This window comes from Carettochelys insculpta, chromosome 1 (assembly GCF_033958435.1).
Source record: "Carettochelys insculpta isolate YL-2023 chromosome 1, ASM3395843v1, whole genome shotgun sequence".
Taxonomy (NCBI): domain Eukaryota; kingdom Metazoa; phylum Chordata; order Testudines; family Carettochelyidae; genus Carettochelys; species Carettochelys insculpta.
The window spans coordinates 109,741,105-109,767,265 of NC_134137.1; the positions used below are offsets into that span (position 1 = coordinate 109,741,105).

General features: G+C 42.0%; 1 protein-coding gene across 4 annotated transcripts in view; it reads right to left on the reverse strand.

The window, feature by feature from the left end:
* The window catches only part of NALCN (sodium leak channel, non-selective), a 398,131-nt gene that overhangs the window by 307,173 nt on the left and 64,797 nt on the right, over nt 1-26,161 (reverse strand). For all 4 annotated transcript variants that reach the window (XM_074983150.1, XM_074983148.1, XM_074983149.1 and 1 more), the window contains 3 exons: nt 18,952-19,035; nt 14,298-14,437; nt 12,432-12,560 (listed from right to left, as the gene is read on the reverse strand). In XM_074983150.1, the coding sequence (XP_074839251.1) occupies nt 12,432-12,560; nt 14,298-14,437; nt 18,952-19,035 (353 nt within the window). The remainder of the gene's footprint in view (nt 1-12,431; nt 12,561-14,297; nt 14,438-18,951; nt 19,036-26,161) is intronic.

Consider the following 26,161-nt stretch of genomic DNA (forward strand, 5'->3'; position numbering starts at 1 on the left):
GTTGCTAAGTGAATTGCCCAAAGTCACACAAGAAATGTGGGGCAGTGCTAGGATCTGAACCTCGATCTCCCAAGTCCCAGTCCATCCTTTCAAATTCAGTAATATATCCACAGAACAGGTGCATCTTTGTATTCTCTGACTAGTACATCCAAGCATAAATCAATACATTTTACGGAACTGAAATGTCTGATTATTTGTAATTATCTGATTTTATATGAGCTGATTTTATGATGAGCTGACTAACTACATGCACAAAATGTCAAAAACAGATAGAAAATTAGTAATGGTTAACAAAATTCATAAACACCCGTGACCACAGTATGGGTGTGTCCACACTTGCATTCCTATTTCAAAAGAGGCACGCAAATGAGGTAAATAAAAATGAAAATGACGTATGCATTTGCATATTGACACCTCATTTGCCTATTCTAATTTCGAAAGAGCTTCTTCCGAAAGAAGAAAAGCAATGTAGACGCTGCTCTTTTGAAAGTAAACCCCACCTTCGAAAGAATCCTTCTTCCCTTTATTTAATGGGAAGGATTCGTTCGAAGAAGGGGTTTACTTTCGAAAGAGCAGCATCGATACACTGGCTTTCTTCTTTCAAAATTAGAATATGCAAATGAGGTGTACATATGCAAATGTATCCCTGATTTGCATTTTCGATTTACCTCATTTGCATTCCTCTTTCTAAAGAGGAATGCAAGTGTAGACGCACCTTATGTGTCAAAGGGATATAAATAAATAGCAGTTGCCATTTAAATTACTATGTAAAATTAGCCTGTTGTAAGAGGTGGAGGACTCTATAGTTTACTCTTTTCTAGGTTAAGCTTAGCTCTTGTATGTTTCACTTCTCTCATGTTCTTACAAGACTCCAAAATATTTGTATGTTTATCATCAAAACTTTTTCTTAAGTGTGATCCAAAGATGAACTTCTCCTTATAAAAGTTTTAGTCTGCCCTTTGGTATATTACTTCTTACAATTCTTCTAAAAGTCCTCTTCTTTTAGTCCAATTCCCAGAGGCATTTTGATGACTATGCGAGGTAAAAAGAGGCTTGAATTATTTTATTGCTCTACTGTTCAGAAACATGCACTATTAAAAAAATCTAAATTTGTCAAGGTGAAACTGAAGCTTTCTGCGCAGCTTTCTTTAAGCAAGAAAACAACCATTGTTTAAACCACTCTGCTCCACTTTTGCATAATACAGAAAGGGCTCATCTACACGAGCCCCCTCCTTCGAAGGGGGCATGTAAACGAGCCCGAGCGGTGAATAGCAATGAGGTGCTGCGCTGCATATGCAGCACCTCATTAGTATAACTTTTGTCAAGCAAACTTCCAAGTTGCTAACTTCAAAGAGCCAGCCAGCAGTCCAGCTGTGGGCACTTCAAAGTACACACGATACTTCGAAGTGGCCTTACTCACAAAACATTTTGGCAGTAAGGGAACTTTGAAGTAGTGGGGGTACTTCGAAGTGCCTGCGACTACACTGCTTGCTGGCACCTCAAAGTTAGCAACTTCAAAGTCCACATGGCAAGAATTATGCTAATGAGGTGCTGCATATGTAGTATAGCACCTCACTGCTATTCACCGCTCGGGCTCATTTACATGCCTCTTCGAAGGAGGGGGCTAGTGTAGACAAGCCCAAAGAGTTGCACATGCACGTATCTTTATTCCAGTTTTAAAAAAATACTCTGCAAATCTAGTTCTGGACACAGGTGTTCATATAGGCATACCTATGTTCACATCAGGATGCTTAAATACATGATCAGCCTATGGTAACAAAAAATTAAACATGGAACATGGTATGAAAATTAATTCATGCTAGACCATTTTAATACACAATGGCTGTATCTGCACTAGCCCCGAATTTCGAAGGGGGCATGGTAATTAGGGTGTTGGGAGATTACTAATGAAGTGCTGTGGTGCACTTCAAAGTGCCGGCTTGCATGTAGCTGAGGATCAGCTGCGGGTACTTCAAAGTGCTTGCGCTACATCTAAGGCCCTTTACTCCTCAAAATCACTGTTGGACACCCACCTTCTTGCTCTCTTGGACTCCCCGTTACTTTGTTTGACCGAGCCAGATCCTCTGGTCTCCCCCAGCCAAGGCACAGAGTTGGAGTTACCACCCTTCCCCATGCAGATCAACATAAACACTGATGAAGAAGAGCTCTGGGCAGGTTATAGGGCACAGCACCCAGGAAATCAACCCTCAAAAGGAATCAAAACCCCAGATAAATCTGTCTCTCTGTGCAAAAGGTTTGCAAAGGGAGGGCTCATTAGCTAAGCCCCCTTTATCAACGAAAGGGAGATATGCACAGTGGTAGCTCTCCCCAGGTAATAAAAATGTATACTGGGCTTGATTATAAACAAAAGAGTTTCTATTAAGCAAAACAGTACGATTTCAGTGGTTAAGAGAAAACAGGCATATCAAAGTGAGTTACCAAATTAAAAAAAAGAAAAGACATAGCTAGTTCTAGTTCCTGAAGAAACTGGTTATATGTGAGTTCTTACCCTAACCTGTGCCTTTATATCAGGTAAAAGCTTCAAGTCCAGAAGGATCCCATCCTGACCCGGTCTCTACTTAAGCACTTCTGTTTCTCCATAGAGGTGTCAGCCAACTTCCAAAGCAGGCTGAAGACAAAAGATGGAGGAACCCCATGGCCCTCATTATACCTTTCCCCTGCTGAAAGAATTCCATTTTTCTCTTTGTGTAAAAGTATACTCCACGATTGAGACTGTCACATGAGTGAAACTGTCCCTGTCCTTTTTAGCCAAACAGCCACCGCTTATTTGCTGGTCTGAATGTAGACACCAAAGTTCCTCAGATGTGGTGTGGCATCCACCAAGACTTTTTGTCAGCTAAGTACTGCTATTTCCTCACAAGTCATACTCTCACAAGAGGGTAGCCCCCCCTCCAGTTGAGGTCTTTACAGAGACAGACATTTGGAAAACAGATATGCAGACAAAACTTATAACTTCGACTCCAAAACGATACATGTTACTGATCCAAGAGATTACACCACTGAAGAGGATTGTTGTGAGACACATTTTGTTCAAAGCACCTCTGAATTATACATATTTATATTCATAACACATTTTCTATAAAGCAAGGGGTGGGATCTGTCGCAAGTGTGTCCCTAGCAGGTGCACTAAATCGAACTCCAGAAGACTGACCACAGCAGCATTGATCTTCGTGGGAGTGAAGACATACCCGAACTTTGGACAGAAGAGTAGTCCCGCTGACTCGAATGTGGCCATTCACTGCTGAAGACACCAGTGAAAGAATATAGATTTGGTTACACTGGTGCAAAGCCGTACTATAGACACAGTGCTGATAAAAAGTAGTGCTGACACTGCTACAACTGAGTCTACTAAATTACCAGAGCAACTGCACTCATGTAACCAATGCCATACTACAGTGTGCAGTGTGTCTATGTCAGGGGAGTGCACGGCTATAATTGTGTCAGTATATCTGTGCTAGCGTACATTTCTGTAATGGCCTCAGCAACCTGCAAAAATATTTGCCCCACTGATCTCTCTCTGAAGAGGGGGATATGTGAAAGAAGCTGATCATTCTGGCTGAGCTCCCCAGAGGTACTTGCTGAAAAATAATGTGCTCTTCTACATCTAGGTAATCTCCTCTCATTCTGCCTCCACACAGAGTGCATATGGATTCTGAGGTGTGACTGGGGCAGCAGGAATGGAAATCTCCTGCCAGCCATTTCCCAGGAGACAAGAGAGCTGACTGGCTTCCAAAAAACATCACTCAGCCTCCATCATTCAAGGCTCTGCTGGGTTTGAGGTCATCATCATCTTGGGTGCCCAAATGCTACTCCACTTTTCCTGCCCTGTAGGTACAGGCTGAAACTTTTTGATCCAGTGCTCTCTCATTCAGCAACATCCCTAGTCCAGAATTATTTCAGTTAGCTGGACAACCACTTATCATGGCTGTGGCCAAGTTTCCTACAGCCCTATAACATCTGTTTACAGACACCAGTCCTGGCTCTCAGTGTTCTGTGCTGTTACTTAGTTCTGATTTACACCTACATGTCTTCTAAGACCTAAGTAAGCCGTTGGAGTGTTGATGCTGATGCTAGACAACATTGATCTCCTGTGGTCCAGCAAATTCTATTGTATAGCAAGAGTCAGGTCCTGAGGATGCCAGATGAGAGAGGTTCAACCTGTAGTACATTTGTCTGAGCTGGCTTTCTAGGCTCATTATGGATCTGGCCCCCCATCACTTCTTTCGTGGTCAGGTCAGACTTTTTGCCTTTAGCAAATGAATGGCAAGATGTCCAACAAATAAATAGAGAGATATTTTGCTTCCCTGAAAACACCCTGCAGAGCTGGAAGGCAGCAATAAGAAGGAAAACAAGGGATAAATTATTTTAAAGAAATTTAAAGATTAACCACATCAAGGCTCAGGTTTTCTCCATCAGGTATTAGGGGACTGGAAGTAAATCAGTCTTACTCCCCAGGTTGAATTCTTAACATTGATTTATTTTCAATATTTTACAAGGTAGGCCCTAGGACTGACGAATGAGGTTTCTTTAAACATATTAAACCCCTCATTTCCTAACTGTCTCTTCTTATGGCAGCTACCAACTGCCAAGCACCTTCTCTAAGCAGCAATAAACATGAATTTCCCCTACAGAAAAAAAAAAGTTTTTACCAAGGAGAGGCCCTTTCTCTTTGCTGCACACAACCCTTCTGCAGCTTGAATTTCATTCCTCTTCTGCTCCCTAGCCCTAAAAGAAGTTTTCAAATGTCACAGGGTGTCTTTAATTGGACTCAGATGACCATAATTAATGCATGGTAACCTTTGCCAGTTCACAGAAAAAAGGGCTTTAACTATTCTGAAATCGATAAACCTGCCTTCATCCAACCCGTCAGGTGTGACTGTCACACAGCTAATAAAGACTGTGGATGTTGTTAGTACTCCAGTCAGCGGCCAGCATATGTGGGAGATGCCAATGCCTGGAGTGAGGCACGTTGATGACATGAATCCCTCTGCCCTATGGAGTGTAGGGAGGTCATAAGGATTCAGCAGATTGCACCTGTGCCATCCTTTTCCAGCTGGGCAGTGGAGAAACTAGAGACATGCAGCAGCTAAACTGAATACTACCTACAACCAACAAGGGTTAGGTTAAGGACATTAACCCACATTCACTGGTATTGTACAGCCTGCCCTGCACTCAGTTAACCTTTGGTAATTTTCAGGGAGGAAGTAAAATCCCTTCTGCCCATCTTCAGTATGTTCAAAGTCATAGACTTTCATTTTAATACCTCCTATGTCTTTGTCTTTTCCTATGTGACTTAATCAATGCTATTTAGATAGAAATGCTGCAGCAGGCAAAAAGTAAATTGTCTCAGAGATCATGAACAAGAGATATTGTTTAACAGTACAGCTTCCATATGGGAAGCAACGTTAACTGGGCTCTCAAAGGAATCAGCAGTCGGATCTGTGCTATTTCCATTATTGGCCTGCAGGCCAGTATGAACTCCTCTTTTTCAAATTTACACTAAGCCTAAGGTGACCATATCTCCCCCAGCCAAATACAGGACATGGGGAATGATTCTATTCCAGCCAAAACGGGACAGATGGTCACTCAATCTGGGGCACCAGGAACAGAGCTGTCACCCTGCCATTGAAGCTCCTGGCTTTCCCAAGCTGTGGGTGGCAGCCTGCACCGCTGCACAGGTCCAGCTCCTGGCTGTCCCAGCTGGGGGAAGATGGTCGGCTTTGTCTCCAACCCCACTGCGGCCACGGTTCACCCCTGGCCCTGCTCAACCCCCCTGTGGCTGTGATTCTGGCTCCAATCCTCCCCCACCCCAGTCCCTGGCTCGCACTCCAGCCTCTGCAGCAAGGCTCAACCCCCACTGGCCCCGGCTCCAGTGGCCCTGCTCTAACCCCCGCCCCTCCCTGGCCTGGGCTCCTGCTCTAACCTCCACAGCCCAGTTCAAACTACCGCTGCCCTGGCTCCAGTGGCCCCACTCAACTGCCCACAGCTCTGGCTCCGACTCTGATTCCCACTCCAACCCGCACCGCCCAGGCCCCAATCCAACCCCACTGAAGCCCTGGTTCACCCTGCCCCCCCCCATGGCTCCAGCTACAACCCCCACTGCCCCAGCTCAGCTCCAGACCCCCACTGGGGGAAGCCAGGCAGTAGCTGAGCCACCATGCGGTCTGGGTCCCAGTTCCTCCCGGGGCGGGGGGGGAGCTGGTGAACCCTATGAAATGTGGGGGAATTAGCCCCTTTTGCAAAATAAATCGGGATGCCAGAATGGCACCCGAAATAGGGGCTGTCCTGCCAAAAACAGAATGGATGGCCACCCTAACTAAGCATAAATGCTGAAGGATATTTGATACCCAAGGGGACAGACCAAAATTTCAGTGGATTCTTCATATAAATCATAGAAAGATGTTGCATGGCAACAAAGAACTTCTTGTACTCCAAATTTAACTCCTCATCCTGAAAACAATCTGTCCAAGCACACAGGGCCACCCCTGAAAGATTCTGGGTCCTAACTGTCAATAAGCTACATAATCAGTGTTTCTAACTTCCCCTCCCTTTAGTTCTAGGACACAGAAACTGATTTTTCTAGTCAAGACTCTGTTAAGCAAATATGTTAAATTCCTGGAAAACTATCACACAGGTTCCTTTTAATTTACAGCAACTTAGCATAAATTAAGCATCTTAAAGCAAGAACAAGGCATTTATCAGTTCTGAGCTGATCTACTGCTTAGTTAAAATGTGGTAACCTCTGTCAGTTCACAGTAAAAAAGGCCTGTCGTATTTTTAAATATCCACATTTCACTGTGAGTCCTCTCTATATCATTGTTCAGATTCAAAATTTTACTGTAAAATAATCTAAAACAAACAGAATTTGAATTTCTAATACAAAGTTTTCCACTAACTGTCACTATCTGAGACAAGTAATACTAAATGAAAAGGTCATTGTTAATGCACCGTTAAGATCTGCAATTTTGTGACCACAAAAGTCAGGAAGTAGAAGATTAAGATTAACATATGTACAGTGTTTAATTGCTATTTGTTCAATAGGCTCAGAGTGGTAACTGGGTTAGTCTGTAGTTTCACAAATAGCAAACAGTCCTGTAGCACCTTAAACACAAACAAATTTATTAGTCATGTGCTTTCATGGGCAAGATCCACTTCTTCAGATTATTGGAGTCAATAATTAGAATCCAGGTTTCCTATAGCAGGGAAGGAGAGGAAAAGGAAGTGGGGGGGAAGGGTGTGGGGGTACCTGCCACTAGCAGTACCACTGGATGAAGCAAAAATTAAGTATGATGTGTGCCATTCCTGTAAATATCAAAGGTGGGGAAATTGCCCTTGTAATGCATAAGATAACTGATGTTTCTGGTAAGGCCTAATTTAAGTGTGTCAAATTTGCAAATGAATTCCAGTTTAGATGCTTCCCTCTGTAATCGTCTGGTAAAGTTCTTTTGTAGAAGAATGGCTACTTTTCAATCCATTACTGAATGTCCAGGGAGGGTAAATCCCCCTCAATGTCCAATAGTAGCCCTTCTTCTGCAAAAGGACATTCTTCTTCTTCATTTAAACTAGGCGTTAACAGAGATCTCAATTATCTTACGTGTTACAAGGTCACTTTTCTCTTTTTCTCTCCCTCCTTCCCTGCGATATAAACCTTTTCTGCTCCAGTGGTGAGTAACTGAAATTTGATATTTAGACCTCTATGCCTAGTCCAAGTGCCAGTGATACCTTTTAAAGTCACTAATAGTCCAACTTACAACAGCTTCCTTAATAAATTAATAAATATAAATTAAAATTCAGAGCTTTAATATTTGGACACTGGGGAACCTTGCTCTTTAACAGGTCAAAATGGAGTATGGAGACATCCAACACAAATTCATTGTTATGACAATTATGAGTTTTGAATGATTGGCAGTGACTCTGTTATTATAGCCACACATAAAGTCTTAAAATAAATGCTATGGTTGTGGATAACAGATGTACAGTGGGCCAAATTGAGAAATGAGTCCAAAAACAAACAAAGTGTTTGTTAACGGAACAGTTTAACTACTTGTGAAACAACAAAGTAAATGACCAACTTTGTCACTATTATGTGCTGTTATAGTGCCTTTCCACCAACTCCCTAAGTGCTTCACAAATGTTTGTTCATTCATTACAAACACCGAAGCAGACAGGCACTCTCCCAGCTGCACAGAGCAGTGGGCGAATCTAGGCACAGAAAGTGTGACTTAAAAAGGTGTGTGGTGGGTGCTCCGGTCACAGGCCTGCACTGTGTTGGTGACTCTGGCAGAGGGTCTGGTCCCAGCCCTGTATGGCAGCAGGAGTGTGTAGTGGTGACTCTGGCCGAGCCCTGCACTCCAGCAGGGCCTCTGGCTCCAGCCCCATGCAGTGGCAGGGGCTCCGGATCCAGCCCTGTGTTTCAGCAGGGGCTTCAGCCCTATGCACCAGCAGGGTCCTGGCCCCTGTCCTCTGCTCTGGTGGGGTCTCTGGCCCATGCCTCAGCAGGAGCTCTGGCTCCAGCCCCATGCTCCAGCAGGGGCTCATCCCCAACCCCCATGCTGCAGAGGAGCTGGTAGGGGTTCTGGCTCTGGACCCAGCCCCACAGATATGAGTCCAGCCCCAGCACAAGCTCCCAACTGCATGGGGGTAGGAGGGTCAGGATTGAGCTCCTGCCTTGCATGCCACTGAAAATCAGCTTGCATGCCATTCCTGGCACACTTGCTAGGGGTTGCTGATCTCTAGTCTGCCCCAATAATCTGAAAAAGTAGGTCCTACCCTTGGAAGCTTATTACCTCATATAGTCTTTAAGGTGCTAGAGGAATGCTTGTCATTTGTTTAATATATATGTTATGGGATCCCCTGGGCACAGCTGTGGAACTGTTGTGACCACTTAACTCTCCAACCTGGACTAGCTCACACAATGATTTGCTAGCAACAAGAAGCCACCCTTCAAGGTGTCATTACCACTCAGCACAAGAGTATGTTGAGCTCCACATCCAGCTTGATTCCATGAATACTTCCTGAGCCACTCATAAACCATGTAGACAAAGGCACCAGTGTAATCCTCCTACCTCCTAGCCTTGCATGTCAGGAACTTACCCTCTTGCACTGCTCAAGATGATCAGTGCAAATTTATTAATCAATTTACCACTTCATCAATAGAAAGAGAATATAAACCAGCCTTCTTAACACGTGAGCAAATATACCAAACACATTGGCAAACTCACTGCTAAAGATATTGACTATAATAGATGAACGAAAAGAGTGGCTGCCAAACGAAAATAAAACAAAAGCACAAATTAAACCTATTAGACTGGGTGACATCTAGATCAGCAGCAGGCAATCTGTAGCCTGTGGGCCGCACGCAGTCCATTGGGGTTCTATCGGCGGCCCACAAGACATTTTGTTTACTGTTACCCATGTGCAGAGTTGCCAGATACCCCTCGTTTCTGTCTGCATAGTTTTTTTCCCGCCTGCATTACTGAAGTGACACCCATGTGAGGCAAGTCCATGTAAAGTTAGGGGCGTGCTGACTGCACACAACATTGACTATGAGAGCCCTGTGTTCCCTCTGTGTCCAGTCAAAGTGCTGCTATGGTTCAGTCAGCACATCCTGCAAATTCTAGGTAGGAAAGCACAATTAGTGAAACCATTCTATCCTGGCAGGCCACCTTGCTTACAAAAATCTTGCAGCTCGCTGAGATGAAGGAGAACCACACATGCACACTACTCACTAGCCTAAAATGCCTCTAACCGACGTAGATTAAGAAGTTTTTTTTCCACTAACACTGGATATTACAGTTCTTATTATTCAGGATTGTCCATTAAACCTGGACCAGTCTTCTCTGTTGGAGTCTTCAGTCTTCTGAGTAGCCTTGTTTCTGCAGAATAGGTGGAGTAGAAGAAAGGAAAAAGATGTTCTGTTTTACATCCTTACACCATGTGCTTGGAGAACACAAGTCCAGGCATGTCTGGTAGGCATTGCTGACACCCCAGACAAAATATTTATATTTATATACTAATTATTAAAGTTTTACATTCTACATACTTATTTTCTTACATATGCAGAAAGTTTTTTTTTTTTCCCATATGAATATAACTCATTGATTTGGATTACATTAGACAAGTTGCAGGGGACCGGGAGGTGTGCTGTTAATTGCACAGATATAAAGTGCGGCACACACAAAATAATTTCAAAATCGTGGGTGCATTATTTCAAAATTGGTAACCCTTAAAGGCTGTGGCTACACTGCCCTTCCCTTTCAGAAGGGGCATGCAAATGTGGCCGATCAGAAATACAAATGAGGCATAGATTTAAATATCTCATGTCTCATTTGCATACTCACGTGGGAGCTCAATTCCGGAAGAGCTGATTTCGAAAGCCAAAACAGCCGTGTAGACAGGGTTCCTTCAAAAGGAAGCCCCACTTTGGAAAGCACCCTTCTTCTTGAAAAAAGAAAAGGAAACTGGCCTTTTCTTGAAAACCATGCCTTCTCAACCCTTATTTCAAGGATGAAACAAAAGCAACAAGTTTCAGTGTCTCAAAAGATTGACTAACACTACTTCTTAGTGGAAATTTGGAAAGAGATGTGTAATTTTGGAAAAACCAAGAGTGCCTAAAGGCTTAAACAAGGCACCGTTACCTGTGCTATGGTATTCTAATCAAAAGGCATAGGAAACATAGCATGTTTATTCTGATTACATAACAAGCTAACTTTCATCATTCAGCTCTAAATATTGTGCTGAAAATAATCTGGATAATAAATGTCTGCTGACCCTCGATAATGCTCCTGGTCACCCTATCAAGGTTGAAGACTACGGCGATAACATTTGAGTAGTTTTTTGCCCCCAAATACCACTTCCATCCTTCAGCCAATGGATCAAGGTGTTATGCTACATTTTAAAGTTTACTATCTGGAACTGGTGATGAGGTATCTCATATCTGCATCAGACGAAGAAGACAAGCCAACAATTAAGATTGTGGAAGAACTACAATGTCCAGATGGCTATAGAAAATATCACAAATGCACAGAATAAAATTGCTCAAAGTACCATGAATGGTGTTTGGAAAAAGCTATTGCCAAAATATGTTCATGATTTCCGTGGTCTTGAGGGTGACGTGAAAGACATTTAAAAGACTACTGTGCAACTGGCAACTCAAGCAGGATTCAATGAGGTAGACGCAGATGATGTCCAAGATCAGTTATCGTTACCCAGTGAAGATTTGACTAATGAAGAATCAATTCAGCTGGATGCAGAAAGGTTATCAGAAAAGGAGGAAGAATTGGATGAACCACAAAAAATGCTGGACACTAAAACACTCTCAAAATTCTTCAGTGCCTTGGAGGCAGCTACACAAATTCTCAATGACAAAACCCCAACCTTAGAATGGAGTTCAGCATACAAGCGAAAAATTCATGAAGATATTTGATGCTATCAGGAGTTGCACGACAAGAAAAAGAGGGCTGCAGTACAAACTTCAGTTCTATAATTTTTTCAGCCAGCAACCTCATCACCTCCACCTAAACCTCAATGCCTTCAGCTGATCCTCAACACTCAAGCTAAAAAGCTGGTTGAAGTCACTACAGAGCTGTCTTTCAATGATGACACAGAGGATCCCATGGAATCCCCATCAACACCACCACTTTCACAACTATTTAAGAACTGAGTAGTAGTAATAAATGTTACAAAAAGTAATCAAGTAATATAGTTCTTATTTTTATGATTGCATAGTATGATAACATATGCAGAAAAAACACTGGATGATTTTTCTGGGAGTCAGGAACCAGCCAGAATTTTTTACATTGAAATTAAAGGGAATTTCATTTTCGATTTACGAATTTTCACCCTCTGAACAGTTTTCATCAAATGAATTATGCTCATAAATCAAGGGAGAGGTGTATTGCATAAATGCTCATGAAATGAGCCATCCATCCTGTGAACTGAATGACACGACGCCAGTGGGAATAAAATAGTACCAGATCATGTAATTGAAGACTGTCATAATACATAAACACCAACAGGCTGGGACTGAGGTTACATAGACAGGGATTTGATCTAGGCCATAAGTCAGCAACGATGTCTCTGGGACTTCCCCTTCAGTGATATGTGTATATGTGTGTGTGACTCTTTCTCTTTCTCTTTCTCACACACACACACACTTTCAGAGTGACTTCAGCCCATTTCGTTATTCTTCACAGTGCACCATAGCTGCTGTTTTGTTTTGTCAGCCTATAACCATAGCAATGACTTCACAATTATCTTTCAGATTCATCTGACTATATCTTCTTATTTTAACTAATGGCTTTTGTCTATTTTTTCTACACTATGTACATGCTACACTCGTTAACATTAGTAGAAATTACTCATACACCTTGAGACAACAAATTCCCAAATGCTCCTATAGATGAACTTACCCTGGCTGGGTGTCATTTGTTACACAATGATAGGTAAAAGTTCCAAACATCTGAACTCCTAGGATTCCATACAGAAGCAGAAAGAATAGAAGGAAGATTGAAACACTCCAAATCTGCTCTCCAGAACGCCTGATTAGGAGATAAATATTACATTAAATGTACATGATTAATATACAAACAAACAAATAAATAAATAAAATAGATATTCTCCAGAAAAAAATATTTAGTTTTCATATCAGAACAGCATCTTGCTGCCCTAGGAACGGAGCATGAACCCATTGTGCCAGGTCTTGTACAAATACACAACCAAAATACAGTCCCTGCCCCGAAGAGCTTACAGTGTAAGTACATGGTATAAGAATGGCCATACTCAATTAGAGCAGGGGTCCATTTAGCTCAGTATCTTCTGAAAGTGGTCAGTGTCAGATACTTCAGAGGGAATAAACAGAACAGGGCACTCATTAAAAAGAGACAATGGATACAGGCAGTCAGACACATACAAGGAAACAATGCGATCACGTCATTACACACCACATGGCCCATACGCACAAACACATGGCAAAAGCAGCTAACATTTCAAAAATAAATTAAAAATATCCACCTGTGAGAAATACCTATTGCTTTCACCTGCAATATGGCATTCCTTCTCCACAATTACAACGTGCTAAGATACAGACCCAGTGATATTTAGTGCTGTAAAAGTGTAAGCTTTAAAGCAGATAATCAAATTCAATATTTGGCCAGGAAATTGTGGCCATAATTTTTCCAAAATAGCTTAAGATCTGCTCTTGGCCCAAGTCTAAATATTATGCATACCAGCCTCGACACAGTGTAGTTTCTCTGAGAATGTGGGCAGGGAAGACTACCCTGAAAGAAAACACTAAATACTTTTGCATCCAGTTGAGAATTTTGTTCTTCGTTTGTTGTTTAATTAATATTTGGGTATTTGAAGCTGATGAGTGGTTTTAAATGTCACAAGCCATCTCAAATGATCTGGTTGAGTGCAGATGAAGTGGTTAAATATGTTTGATAAATGCGATTTATCACACAGACCTACAGGCTATGTCTACACTACAGAGATCTTCTGAAAGAAGCCCTTCCGGAAGATCTCTTCCAAAAGAACTTTCAAAAGACTGCATCCACACATAAAAAAAAAATAGATCAAAAGAGTGATCTTCTCTTTCGAAAGAGAGTGTCAACATAGCCCTTGCTCTTTTAAAAGAACGGGCCAGGGATCAAAAAATCAGGCAAATTAAGGACTGCTCTTCCAAAAAATAGGGCCTGCGGAGCATCTCCACATGTTTTCTTTTGAAAGAAGCTTTTGAAAAGGGGTGCTTTTCCTGAAATGGGAGAGGAAGAACAATTTCAAAAGGAGCACTGCTTTCTTTTGATTTACGTTCAAAAGAATGCCTTTTGTGTGTAGATGCTATGTGGGATCTTTTGAAAGAGCCCTCTTCTTTTGAAACATTTTTCAGAAGTATTTCTTAGTGTAGATGCAGCCACAATGTACCGACTATTATCATCACTTGGTAGGTATGATATTTATTATAGTTTAGTGTGCATGCGTATCTTATTTTTTTTAAAAATATGTCTAATAGGTGCACCCACCATTACGGCTACATGCTTCTTCCAATATGTAAAAGACACAACATTTTCACAATAATATTAACTTGTTTCTTCTCTCTCTCTTATGCTGGCAGTGGGTATTTTTCAAAATATTCATAGTTCTGACATTTTTTGTCCAGTTCTCTATCTTACAATCATAATTTACCTTTGGTTCTTTACTCCTCTTCCCATGTGCTTATACAATCATGTTAAAGAACACTTCAATTTTCATTTATGATTACAGAAAAATTATTCACTTACTTTAAAATATTTGTTATTCTGGTTCTTGGAAGCTCAAAGCGAAAATATATCCGGAAAGCTCGAATCATAATAAGAGGCCTTGGAATCCGCAGCATGCCCCAGGGTGACATCTGATCAACTATCTCAGCGATTTCAAATACCTATGATCAAAAAAGGAGGGGGGTGGGATTTCTGCTATTCCTGCACAGTCCACACCTGTTACAGTGTTTGTATTTGTGGATTCACATTTATGAAGGAAACAACACTACTTTTAAGATACAATTTTTCACTTTTGGAGTCCCTTTTAGATGGAAATTTTCCTTTTCATTCTTTTTAAAAAGAAAATGTAAGGACAATTCTGTCAGACATTTTTCTGTTATTTTAATGAGAAATAAAAATATATTCCACCCATGAGTCTAATATTTCCAACTCAACTAAAAAAACTTTCAGCTGTGTATACAAGAAGTCTGAAAGAGGGATATCTCTCTCCCCCATGCTCGCATTCTTGGCTAAGTATGACAATTTTTCTTTTTCAGCTAATGACAGTAACATCTGAAAATGTGGGAAAGACTGTGAACAGAATCTCACGGTTTAAAAAATGCACACATAGAACTACGTAATGACTGCATTGTGGGATAGCTTGCAGATAAATTACTTCAGAGAATATGGAAGCACGCTGTAGAATATACAAGCCATCTTATGTTAGAGCCTTCTTGTCTTCTTGAAAGTTCTGGGCTTTCAATTTCTGTTTCTCAGCAGACTAAAAAGTAACATTGCAAAGACAGACACAAGCTTGATAGGACTGTTTTTGTTCTGTGCTTAAGTGGCGGTGAACCTTCACCAAGCACAGCAGAGGAGTTAGTTAAGACATTGTCTTAAGACGGTGAGACAATATATAGGAAAAGGGCAGAGGTAGCATAGAAAGAAACAGTGAAACAAATAAAAAAGGGAAGACATTAATTCAGCACACATACAGTCCTCCTATAATTCCTCCACCCCATCCCCGCCCCACACACACACTTTTGCCACAGAAAAACTGTCACAGCTTTTGGGCAGAAGACAGGCCCTATGTCGCAACAGTTTGAAGAAATTCATTCCCTGATAAAAAAGGAAATGTGTCAAGTGTAAGCAGTGCAAGAAGAAGGTGCAGGGCCTATCAACAAGAAACTTCATAATGAAAACTGCTTATGGAGAGAAAATTATGTGAATAAAGATGTAGATGATGTGGATAAAGATGTGGATATGACTGAGTGAATCTAATGGTAAGAAACTTAATTTTGCATCATTCTTCAAGACTCTATGCTTTTTATTGTAAATGTGATATAACAAGTAAATTCCCAAGCTGTTTGCATATTGGATTTTGTGAGAAAAAACTTTGAGGTTTGCTAATCCCTTTATAGCTTGTTTAATTAGTTAACTAGGTTTAAAATCTATCACTCTAGTCTACAGTACAGAAAGTTGCACTAAGAGAAATCTAGAGTAAGCCGTGCTACTCTATACACTATCAAAACAAAAAGCAGTCAAGTAGCACTTTAAAGACTAGCAAAATAGTTTATTAGGTGAGCTTTCGTGGGACAGACCCACTTCTTCAGACCATATCTAGACCAGAACAGACTCAATATTTAAGACACAGAGAACCAAAAACAGTAAGCAAGGATGGTCTGAAGAAGTGGGTCTGTCCCACGAAAGCTCACCTAATAAACTATTTTGCTAGTCTCTAAAGTGCTACTTGACTACTTTTTGTTTTAAGAGAAATCTAGAGTTGCCAGCTGCCATTGAGTGTTGTTTTCTTATTTTATATTACATAATAAATGCGCCCTATTTTGGAATGCCATGGCCACAGGCCACAATGGTGATTCCGTAAACCTAAACCCTATTTTACTTCATCATAACTTGGATTTTGCAAGAGAATCCCATTCTATACTTGTTTTCTTAATGAAACAGAAGTGTCAGTGACTTCAATGGAGCTTAACCAAAAACTGAGTGGACTTTAAGCACAGTCAGACTTCGCTTTTACTGTGACTTTATTTAAATCAATGCATTTGGTATTTTAAATCAATTATTTAAAGTGCCTTGATTTAAATCAATCCCATCTGGATTAAAGGATTAGAAAAAAGAGTTTTAGAGTGATAAACTTAATGAGCTCAACAAAGAAAAGGCGAAGGGATGACTTCATTATAGTCTATAAGTACTTACATGGGGGACAAATATTTAATAACAAGCTTGTCAAACTAGCAGAGGAACGTAATAAGATGACTGAGTGTCCAGAAGTTGAAGTTAGACATATTCAGAAAGGAAATATGGGCTACCTTTTAAGGGTGAGCCTAATTAACCATTAGAACAATTTACAAGTGCTTGTGATGGTTTCTCAGTTACTGAGTATTTTAAAATCAGGATTAGATTTTTTTTGTTTTGTTTTGTTTTGTTTTTTGTTTTTTTACAGGTTATGCTGTAGAATTATTTTGGCAAGTTCAAAGGCGTGTGTCATGCAGGAGGTCAAAGCAGCTGATCACAATGGGTCCCTTCTGGCCGCAGAATGTGTAATTCACTAGAGAATGTTCTGTTGGGATCATTGTCAGAGTTTGCCATTGAAAAGTCAACCTTATTCATGTTTGCCACACAGGTGTGTAGGACAGATATCACAGTTTCCCCTACACATAAATGGAAAATAACTGCATGTGTCAAATGTGTTAATTGTGCACAATACATGATTATGTACTTTAAAATAACTGAAGTTTATCAAGATGTTACAGCTGGTGTACAGGCACACCTAGAATCGGATACACATTGACAAAGGCTTAAATAAGATTTGATCACTTATTAATTGCAATCTTTTCCATTCGGTAGTCCCTGATTAGTTCGGTAGTCCCTGATTAGTTCTTACTCAGGAAGAATTCCCTCTTTGTGGAATGATGAAGGACCACATAGGTCTGAAAGACAGAATTCTTCCTATACTGTAACATTATGGGCTAGTCTACACTACCACCCTCCTTCGAAGGATGAATGGTAATTAGGGTGTTGGGAGTTTACTAATGAAGTGCTGCGCTGCATACGCACCACTTCATTAAGCAAATTCCCCCCCGCAACAACTTCGAAGTTTTAAACTTTGAAGTATCAGCTCGTGTCTAGCCACAGCTCCCCCCACAGTACTTCAAAGTCCTGGGGCAACTTCAAAATCCCTTTACTCCTAGGGACATATTCAGAAAGGAATATTATTAAAGGGAATTTGAAGTTGTCCTGGTACTTCAAAGTACTGGCGGGTGTGCTGCGGCTAGACGCAAGCTGTGGGGGGACGACGAATTTGCTTAATGAAGTGCTCAGTATGCAGCGTAGCACTTCATTAGTAAACTCCCAACATCCTAATTACCATCCTTTCTTTGAAGGAGGTTGGTAGTGTAGACACAGCCTTTGTGAAACGTGTACAAGTTAACTTTTTTTACAGAAATATTTTTGGTTTTTTAAATATTTCCTTTGTGTTTTATTTTAAATCTGTGACATTTCTTCAAATGCAATATGTTGCATTTCTGAAGGAGTTTAAAATTAAGAACGTCTAAATTAAAGAAGTTCAGACCAATGAAACATCAATGCTATTATACCAAAGAAAACCCCTAACAAAGGCCATGTCTACACTACCACTCCCCTTTCAAAAGGGGGATGCTAATGAGACACTTTGGAATGTGCTAATGAGGCACCGCAATGAATATGCAGCACCTCATTAGCATAATGGCAGCTGCGGCACTTTAAAAGTGCTGCTTTCTATCGTGCATGGCTCGTCTATACAGGGTCCTTTTGGAAAAGACCCCACACACTTCGAAATCCCCTTATTCCTATCACCAAATAGGAATAAGTGTATTTTGAAGTGTGTGGGGCCTTTCGAAAAGGACCCCGCATAGACGAGCCATGCTCAATCAAAAGCAGAACTTTTGAAATGCCACGGCTGTCGTTATGCTAATGAGGCACTGCATATTCATTGCAGCACCTCATTAGCATATCCCAAAGTGTCTCATTAGCATTCCCCTTTTGAAATGGGGGTGCTAGTGTAGACACAGCCATAGATGCATTGCAATGGCTGTGTGTGATGGGGTTCAGGGGTCCCCCTGCACTGCACCCCGTCCGCTGGCAGGAGAGACTCTCACTCAGCAGGTACAACAGCAGGTTTATTAGGCAACAGATGTCCAGTTTCTCACAGAAGCAACAGCATAGCAGCCAGAGACAGTCCTTCCAACCTGTCCTGGGGGGAAGACCCCGAGGGGTGTCCCTCTGGGGTGTAGCTTTCCCCCCTCCTCAGCTGGCTGCCTTCCAGCTCTCCCTTTTCCTCGCCTCTCACTGCCGCCCCCGATTCAAAACCCAGCTCAGCTCCTCCCTGCTCTTTGTTCAGGCAGAGGTGTTATCTGCCAGTTGTAGCCCCAGGGTCATCCTTAGCCACTGGGAGCTGCTGCTTGCCTCGGACATCCAGCCTGACTCACCCATGCACTCCCCCCACTCCATCACACTGTGTTGTTACCAGAGTGTGAAAGAGTACGAACATTGTATTTTAAATCTGACCCTTGCACAAGTATATATTTATAGCATACAGTTATTCGTTCATGTTGCTTTGAGTATTTTGCACACACAACTGCATGGCCTACTTTCGAAATTTTAGCCCTTCATATTTAAGATAAAATTATATAATTACCTGCAACACCAATGACACCCACAGACAAAAAACCATAAATCCATCGAACACACACCAACGATCCTTTACATAGGAGCTATCCCCCTAAAAATAGAAATAAAAATAATTAATGTTGGTTTTGTTGCTTCATTGCCAATATTAAAAAAAGAGAAAGAAAGAAAGACAAAGAAAACCACATACGATGTCTACAGCCAAGAAGAAACAGCATTACTCTCTACCATCTTTAAAATGTCATTTTAAGAGATTCCCCAATGTCTGGGATGGAAGATGATGGAAATTTTAAGAAAGAAAGTTGTGAGTTTCATTTTTCTGCAGCAGCTCCTTCCATCCAAGACAGTTCTAGGTTATTTTAGGTCCCAGTGAAAACTGTTACTTGGAAATTCAAGGATATGCAGTCATTACACAGTTGTAAAGAGGTTACATAGCAAGCTCCTCTAGGCTACGTCTACACGTGCACCCAACTTCGAAATAGCTTATTTCGATGTTGCGACATCGAAATAGGCTATTTCGATGAATAACGTCTACACGTCCTCCAGGGCTGGCAACGTCGATGTTCAACTTCGACGTTGCTCAGCCCAACATCGAAATAGGCACAGCGAGGGAACGTCTACACGCCAAAGTAGCACACATCGAAATAAGGGAGCCAGGCACAGCTGCAGACAGGGTCACGGGGCGGACTCAACAGCAAGTCGCTCCCTTAAAGGGCCCCTCCCAGACACACTTTCATTAAACAGTGCAAGATACACAGAGCCAACAACTAGTTGCAGACCCTGTATATGCAGCACGGACCCCCAGCTGCAGCAGCAGCAGCCAGAAGCCCTGAGCTAAGGGCTGCTGCCCACGGTGACCACAGAGCCCCGCAAGGGCTGGAGAGAGAGTATCTCTCAACCCCCCAGCTGATGGCCGCCATGGAGGACCCCGCTATTTCGATGTTGCGGGACGCGGATCGTCTACACGTCCCTACTTCGATGTTGAACGTCGAAGTAGGGCGCTATTCCCATCCCCTCATGGGGTTAGCGACTTCGACGTCTCGCCGCCTAATGTCGATTTCAACTTCGAAATAGCGCCCGACGCGTGTACACGTGACGGGCGCTATTTCGAAGTTAGTGCCGCTACTTCGAAGTAACGTGCACGTGTAGACGCAGCTCTATTGTCCTCTAACTTGTCCTCACTCTCTTATGATCCGTGCCCAGTCATTGTACTTCCTGAGCAGAAATATTACCCACCTTTTTGCTGGGTGCTAGTGGAATGGTAGAAGGAGAAGAATTTATTTATAGATATAGATATAGACATAGATATAGATATAGATATAGATATCTTTGTTTTTCTTCTTTATAGTAGCCTATACAACAAAAATTGCATCTGATTCAACACTGACTTGTATCTTGTTCCATCATTTATATGCCTGTAAAGTAGGTATACAATGCTAAACAAACCAGAACACTGGTGTTCACTCACACCTGTGCAAACAGATTATCATCCTGGTTTGAACTATTTTTACACCTAATTTTCACAGATGCCAATGATTATTCAGGGTGAAATGCCAAGCCATGACATGACCCTGTAGCTACATCTAAACTAGAGAGTTTTGTAGACAAAACCGGTGTTTGGTTGAAAAAACTTGCAGAGCCTCTACACACAAAATGTGTTTTGCCTATAGTTTAAAAAGCCACATAGATGCCCTGGGGGACCCTTTTGTCAACAGAGAGGATCAAAAGACCAATCTGCTTTTATGTGTAGACGCAATCTGTCGACAGAAGTTTTGTCAGAATGTCTCTTTCAACAGTAACTTCTGTAGACAGTTGCTTCTAGTGTAGATGTAGCCCAGCTGAACAGGACTGGTCATTCCTTGCAGGAGAAGAAGAACAGATATAATGCATAAAAAAGATTTACATGAAAACACTTTCCCTCAGCTCTAGAAACAGATCCTAGCAGTGAACAACAGAAAGATAAAACAATAATGCAGCAAGCCATTCTCAAAGTAAAATAGGTCATAGATAAACTGCACAATAATGAATGCTATCTACACCCAGAATTTTATTGCTATAACAAGCCCCTTACCAGTTTTTCTCTCTCTGATTATGTATTTTCTTATGCATTTTGGAGAGCAGAGGGTTCAAATTAGGATGGGAAGTCACTGAATGCAAACTTACTTGCACTGTCATTTCAACTTCCACTTGCATCACACAATACTTTTACTTTCCTGCTCACCATCTAGCTGAAGGGGAACTCACACTCAGAAAGCAATGCCGAACAAACCTAACTGAGCCAGTCTGTAATGTCTGATTACTGAAAAACTGTTTCAAGCTGTCTGTCTACAGAGCTCAACTGCTGACATTCTACATTTTCCCCTCCATGTACCAACCATGCCTGCAGAGGAAAGAGCACTCAACAGAAATGATTGTATGTGCTCAGTAAAAGACACTGATACCTCTTCCTCTAGTATATGAAAACCCTTTGAAATTTGGTTTCCTTCCATTGAGCACCAAAACATCATTATTTATCCAAAGCAGAAAGTTTTTTTGTGAAAAAGGGATGTGTGGGTTTGAGCAGGCATTTGACCAAAAGTTCTTATATTCACTTACACTTGAATAATTTTCAAATACCTATTAAAGTCAAGTAGTTTTTTTAAATGCTTCCATTTCCTCGTGGCACTATCTGTGATATGACTGACTCTGCCACTGCTCCTTAGTAACACAGACACAGTAGATCATGTGGAAGTCAAGCTTCCTTCTTGATTTATAGTAACACCAACAGCTTTGCCTCTCTTTCCTCTTGTGGTCAGTTCTTCTCACGTCCTCTTATTACTCTCCCCTTTGGTCATGTCTATACAGCAGGCACTATTTCGGTATACGGTGGTATCCCAAAATAGCTGCCGATGTCTGAGATCCATGCCCTTTGTCTCAAAACAGTTTTTGAGATAACAAGTATGCTGTTCCAGTTTTCAAGATAACAAGTATGCTCATTGCAAGCCAAGTACAGGGATAGCACTTTATTTTGAGACCTGGTGCCGTTCAGATAGTGCCGCATGCTGAAATAGCCTATGTCAAAATTGACTTGAACTAAGCTACTTAATTTGTGTAAGGCAAACTCCATAGTCTATTTTGAGGTTAGGCTGTTGTGTACAAGTAGTCTTTCTGTGTGGTGACAGACACCAATCTCCCCATTTCCACATACTGCAGGCTACCTGCCTGGCCCAATGGCCCCAGACCACCTTCCTCTTCAGAGCATGCTCAGGCAAGATGCAAGTTTACAGTGTTTCCTGACTGTACTGAAGCTACCTGTGTCAGGGAGGCTGTTCTAACAACCTGTGGGCTAGATCCCTAACTGGAGATTTTATCTTTCCCAGCAGCTAATAAGCGATTTTTTAAAAGACTGTAAAACCAATTATTTTCCAAGTACACTTAAAAGACTAACACTTCTCATGAAATTGTACTACATGCAGTTAATTATTATTAGAGGACTGGCACTGAGATTTAGGCATATATATAAGAAGACATTCTGACAAACACTTCTCATAGTGCCCTCATTGTGATGGCAGATTATTAGCAAAGCAGGATGGCAAGTAAATCTGGAAGAACCAGTTCCTTCATACTGGTTTATATTAGAATCATAGAATACTGGAATACTGGAAGTGGAAGGGACCTCAAGAGGCCATCAAGTCCAGTCTCCTGCCCTTAAGGCAGGACTAAGCACCAACTCTATCATGTGTGTTAGATATTTTCTCATTCAGCTCCTTGAGTATGCCAGGATGCAATTCATCAGGCCCTGGTGACTTGAAGACATCTAACTTTTCTAAGTATCAGAGGGGTAGACGTATTAGCCTGTATCCACACAAACAATGAGAAGTCCTATGCCACCTTATAGACTAACAGATTTTTTGGAACATAAGCTTTTGGTTTTGTGGGAAAAGACCCACTTCATCAGATTCATGTAGTGAAGATTCCAGAGGCAGGTCTAAATATACAGGCTCATGAAAAGAAGGGAGTACCAATCAGGAGGAAGGCTAGAGCTGACGAGGTCAATTCAATCAGTAAGGATGTGGCCCACTTCCAGCAGCTGATGGGGAGGTGCGAACACCAAGAAAGCAGAAACTGCTTTTGTAGTTGGCTAGCCATTCCCAGTCTTTGTTCAATGCTTGATTGATGGTGTTAAATTTGCAAATGAATTGCAGCTTGGCAGTTTCTCTTTGGAGTCTGTTTTTGAAGTGATTTTGTTGCAAGATAGCTACTTTTAAATCTGTTACTGATAGTCCAGGAAGACTGAAGTGTTCTCCTACAGATTCTTCTATCTTACCATTCCTGATATCTGATGTGTGTCCATTTATTCTTTTACATAGAGATTGACCAGACTGGCCAATGTATATGGCAGAAGGGCACTGCTGGCACATGATGGCTTATACTACATTAGTAGAAGTGAAGGTGAATGAGCCCCTGATGGTGTGGCTGATGTGATTACATCCTGTAATGGTATTGCTGGTGTAGGTAAGTGAGCAGAGCTGGCCCAAGGTTTGTTGCAAGGATTGGTTCCTGAGTTACGCTATGTCTACACTTGCCCTGGTAATCAGGATAATGGGAGATTGCTAATGAAGTGCTGTGATGCATATGCAGCACTTCATTAGGCAAAGTCTCCCCTGTGGCAACTTCCAAGTGTCAAATTTGGAAGTGCCGGCATGCCTAGTAGTAAAGGGAGAATAAAGGCTCTTCGAAGTGCCCACGGTTACACGGCATGCTGGCACTTCGAAGTCTGACACTTCAAAGTTGCCGTGGGGTAGAATTTGCCTAATGAAGTGCTGCATATGCCTTGCACTGCTTCATTAGTAATCTCCCATCACCCTGATTATCGTGCCCCCTTCAAAGAGGGGGCAAATGCAGACATAGCCTTAGAGTTACTGTAGTGTGATGTATAGCAGTTGGTGAGAATTTGTTTCAGGTTGGTGGGTTGTCTGTACACAAGGATTGGCCTGCCTCCCAAAGTCTGTGAGACTGAGGAATAACTGTACAAGATGGGTTGTAGATCACTGATGATGCACTGGAGACGTTTTACCTGGGGGCTGTAAGTGATGGCTGGTGTTGTTCTGTTATTTTCCTTCTTGGGCCCGTCTTGTAGCAGGTGGGTTCTGGGTACACGTCTGGCTCTGTCATTTGTTTCTTCACTTCCTCAGGTGGGTATTGTTGTTTTAGGAAAGTTTAGTAAAGGTCCTGTAGGTGTTTGTCTCTGAGGGATTGGAGCAAAAGCAGTTGTACCTTAGTGCTTGCCATAGACAATGGATCATCTGGTGTGCCCTGCATGGAAGCTGGATTCATGTAGGTAAGCACAGCGGTCCGTGGGTTGCCAGTATAGGGTGGTGTTTATGTGGTTATCACTTATTTGCACAGTTGTGTCCAGGAAGTGGACCTCTTGTGCAGTCTAGTCCAGGCTGAGGTTGATGGTGGGGTGGAAACTGTTGAAATCACGGTGGAACTCTTCAAGAGCTTCCTTCCCATGGGTCCAGATGATGAAGATGTCATCAATGTAGTACAGGTAGAGGAGGGGCACTAGGGGACAAGAGCTGAGGAAGTCTTGTTCCAAGTCATCCATAAAAATTTTGGTATACTATGGGGCCATGCAGGTGCTCATAGTGGTACCACTGATTTGAAGGTATAAATTGTCCTCAAATCTGAAATAGGTGTGGGTGAGATCATAGATACAAAGCTCCACTACCAGTTGTGCCTTGGCATCATCAAGGATACCGTTCCTAACAGCCTGAAGTCCATCTTCATGTGGGATATTGATGTAAAGGACCTCTACATCCATGGTGGCCAGGATGGTGTTTTCAGGAAGGTGACCAATTTATTGTAGTTTCCTTAGGACGTCAGTGGTGTCTCAAAGATTGCCGGGAGTGCTGGTAGCGTAGGGTCTGAGCAGAGAGTCCACATATCCAGACAATCCTGTAGTGAGAGTGCCACTGCCTGAGATGATGGGGCGTTTCGGATTTCTAGGTTTACAGATCTTGGGTAGTATATAGAATAAACCTGGTTGGGCCTCTAGGTGTGTGTCTGTGTAGATATGTCCCTGTGCTTTTGCAGGGAGTGCCTTGAGCAGATGGTATAGTTTTTTGTGTACTCTTCAGTGGGATGAGTGGACAAGGGCTTCTGGAATGTGGTACTGAGTAGCTGCCTGTCAGTCTCCTTTTGGTAGTCTATACTATTCAACAGCACCTTCTTTGTCAGCCTCTTTGATTATAATGTCAGAGTTGTTCAAGAGGCTGTTGATGGCATTGCATTCTGCATGGCTGAGTTTATGGGGCAACCAATGCTGCTTTTCCACAATTTCTGCCTGGGCACATCAGTGGATGCACTCTACGTATAGGTCCAGTCTGTCATTTTGACTCTCAGGGGGAGTTTATGCAGAATTCTTCTTCTTGTACTGTAGGTGGGAGGGTATCAGTGAATCAGTGCGCTGTTCAGTATCGTGTTTCCTAGAGAAGGGTCTGTGTGTATGCATGCCGAAAACTGAAAGGTCAGATATCAGATTGCATCTTAATTTCTTCCTCTTTGTTTTGTAGCTCCACTTAAGGGAGGGTTGAGAGCTTGGCATTACCCCACACGGAAACATCCCAAGTGTGTCTCCCTGGGTTTTAAAAGATGGGGCACCCATTTACCATCTATGATGTCTGCTGCAACCTTCTGGAACATTAAGAAGGTTTGGGTCCAATTTGGGAAGTCTCCCAGTTTGTGAGCAAAGATTATTAGAACTACTGTTAGGGTAGGCTTAGCCTGTGTGTTTTGTTTTATTTTGCTTAGTAACTTGCTTTGATATGTCTATTACTTGTAACCACTTAAATCCTACTTGTTATACTTATAAAAAAACACTCTTGTTTATTAATAAACCCAGTGTAAATAACTATAACCTGGATGTGGGGTGCAGACAGTTGGGCATATCTCTCTTTCACTGATGAAGAGTGAACAACTTATGAGGGTACTCTGTATAAACCTTTATATATAATGAGATGGATTTTTCTGGGGTTCTGGTCCCACTGGAGATATGTACCTGGGTGCTGGGTCAAGTCCCTTTGACTGAACCTTTTCAGAGCTGAGCTGACCTCAGTCTCTGTGTAGCTATGCTGTGGGCTGTTGCCACAACTCTGTGCCCTCAGTAGAGGAGGCCAGAGGGTCTGGCTCAGCAGGACAGGGTGGGAAGATGCCCCAGAGGGAAGATAGGTGGGCTC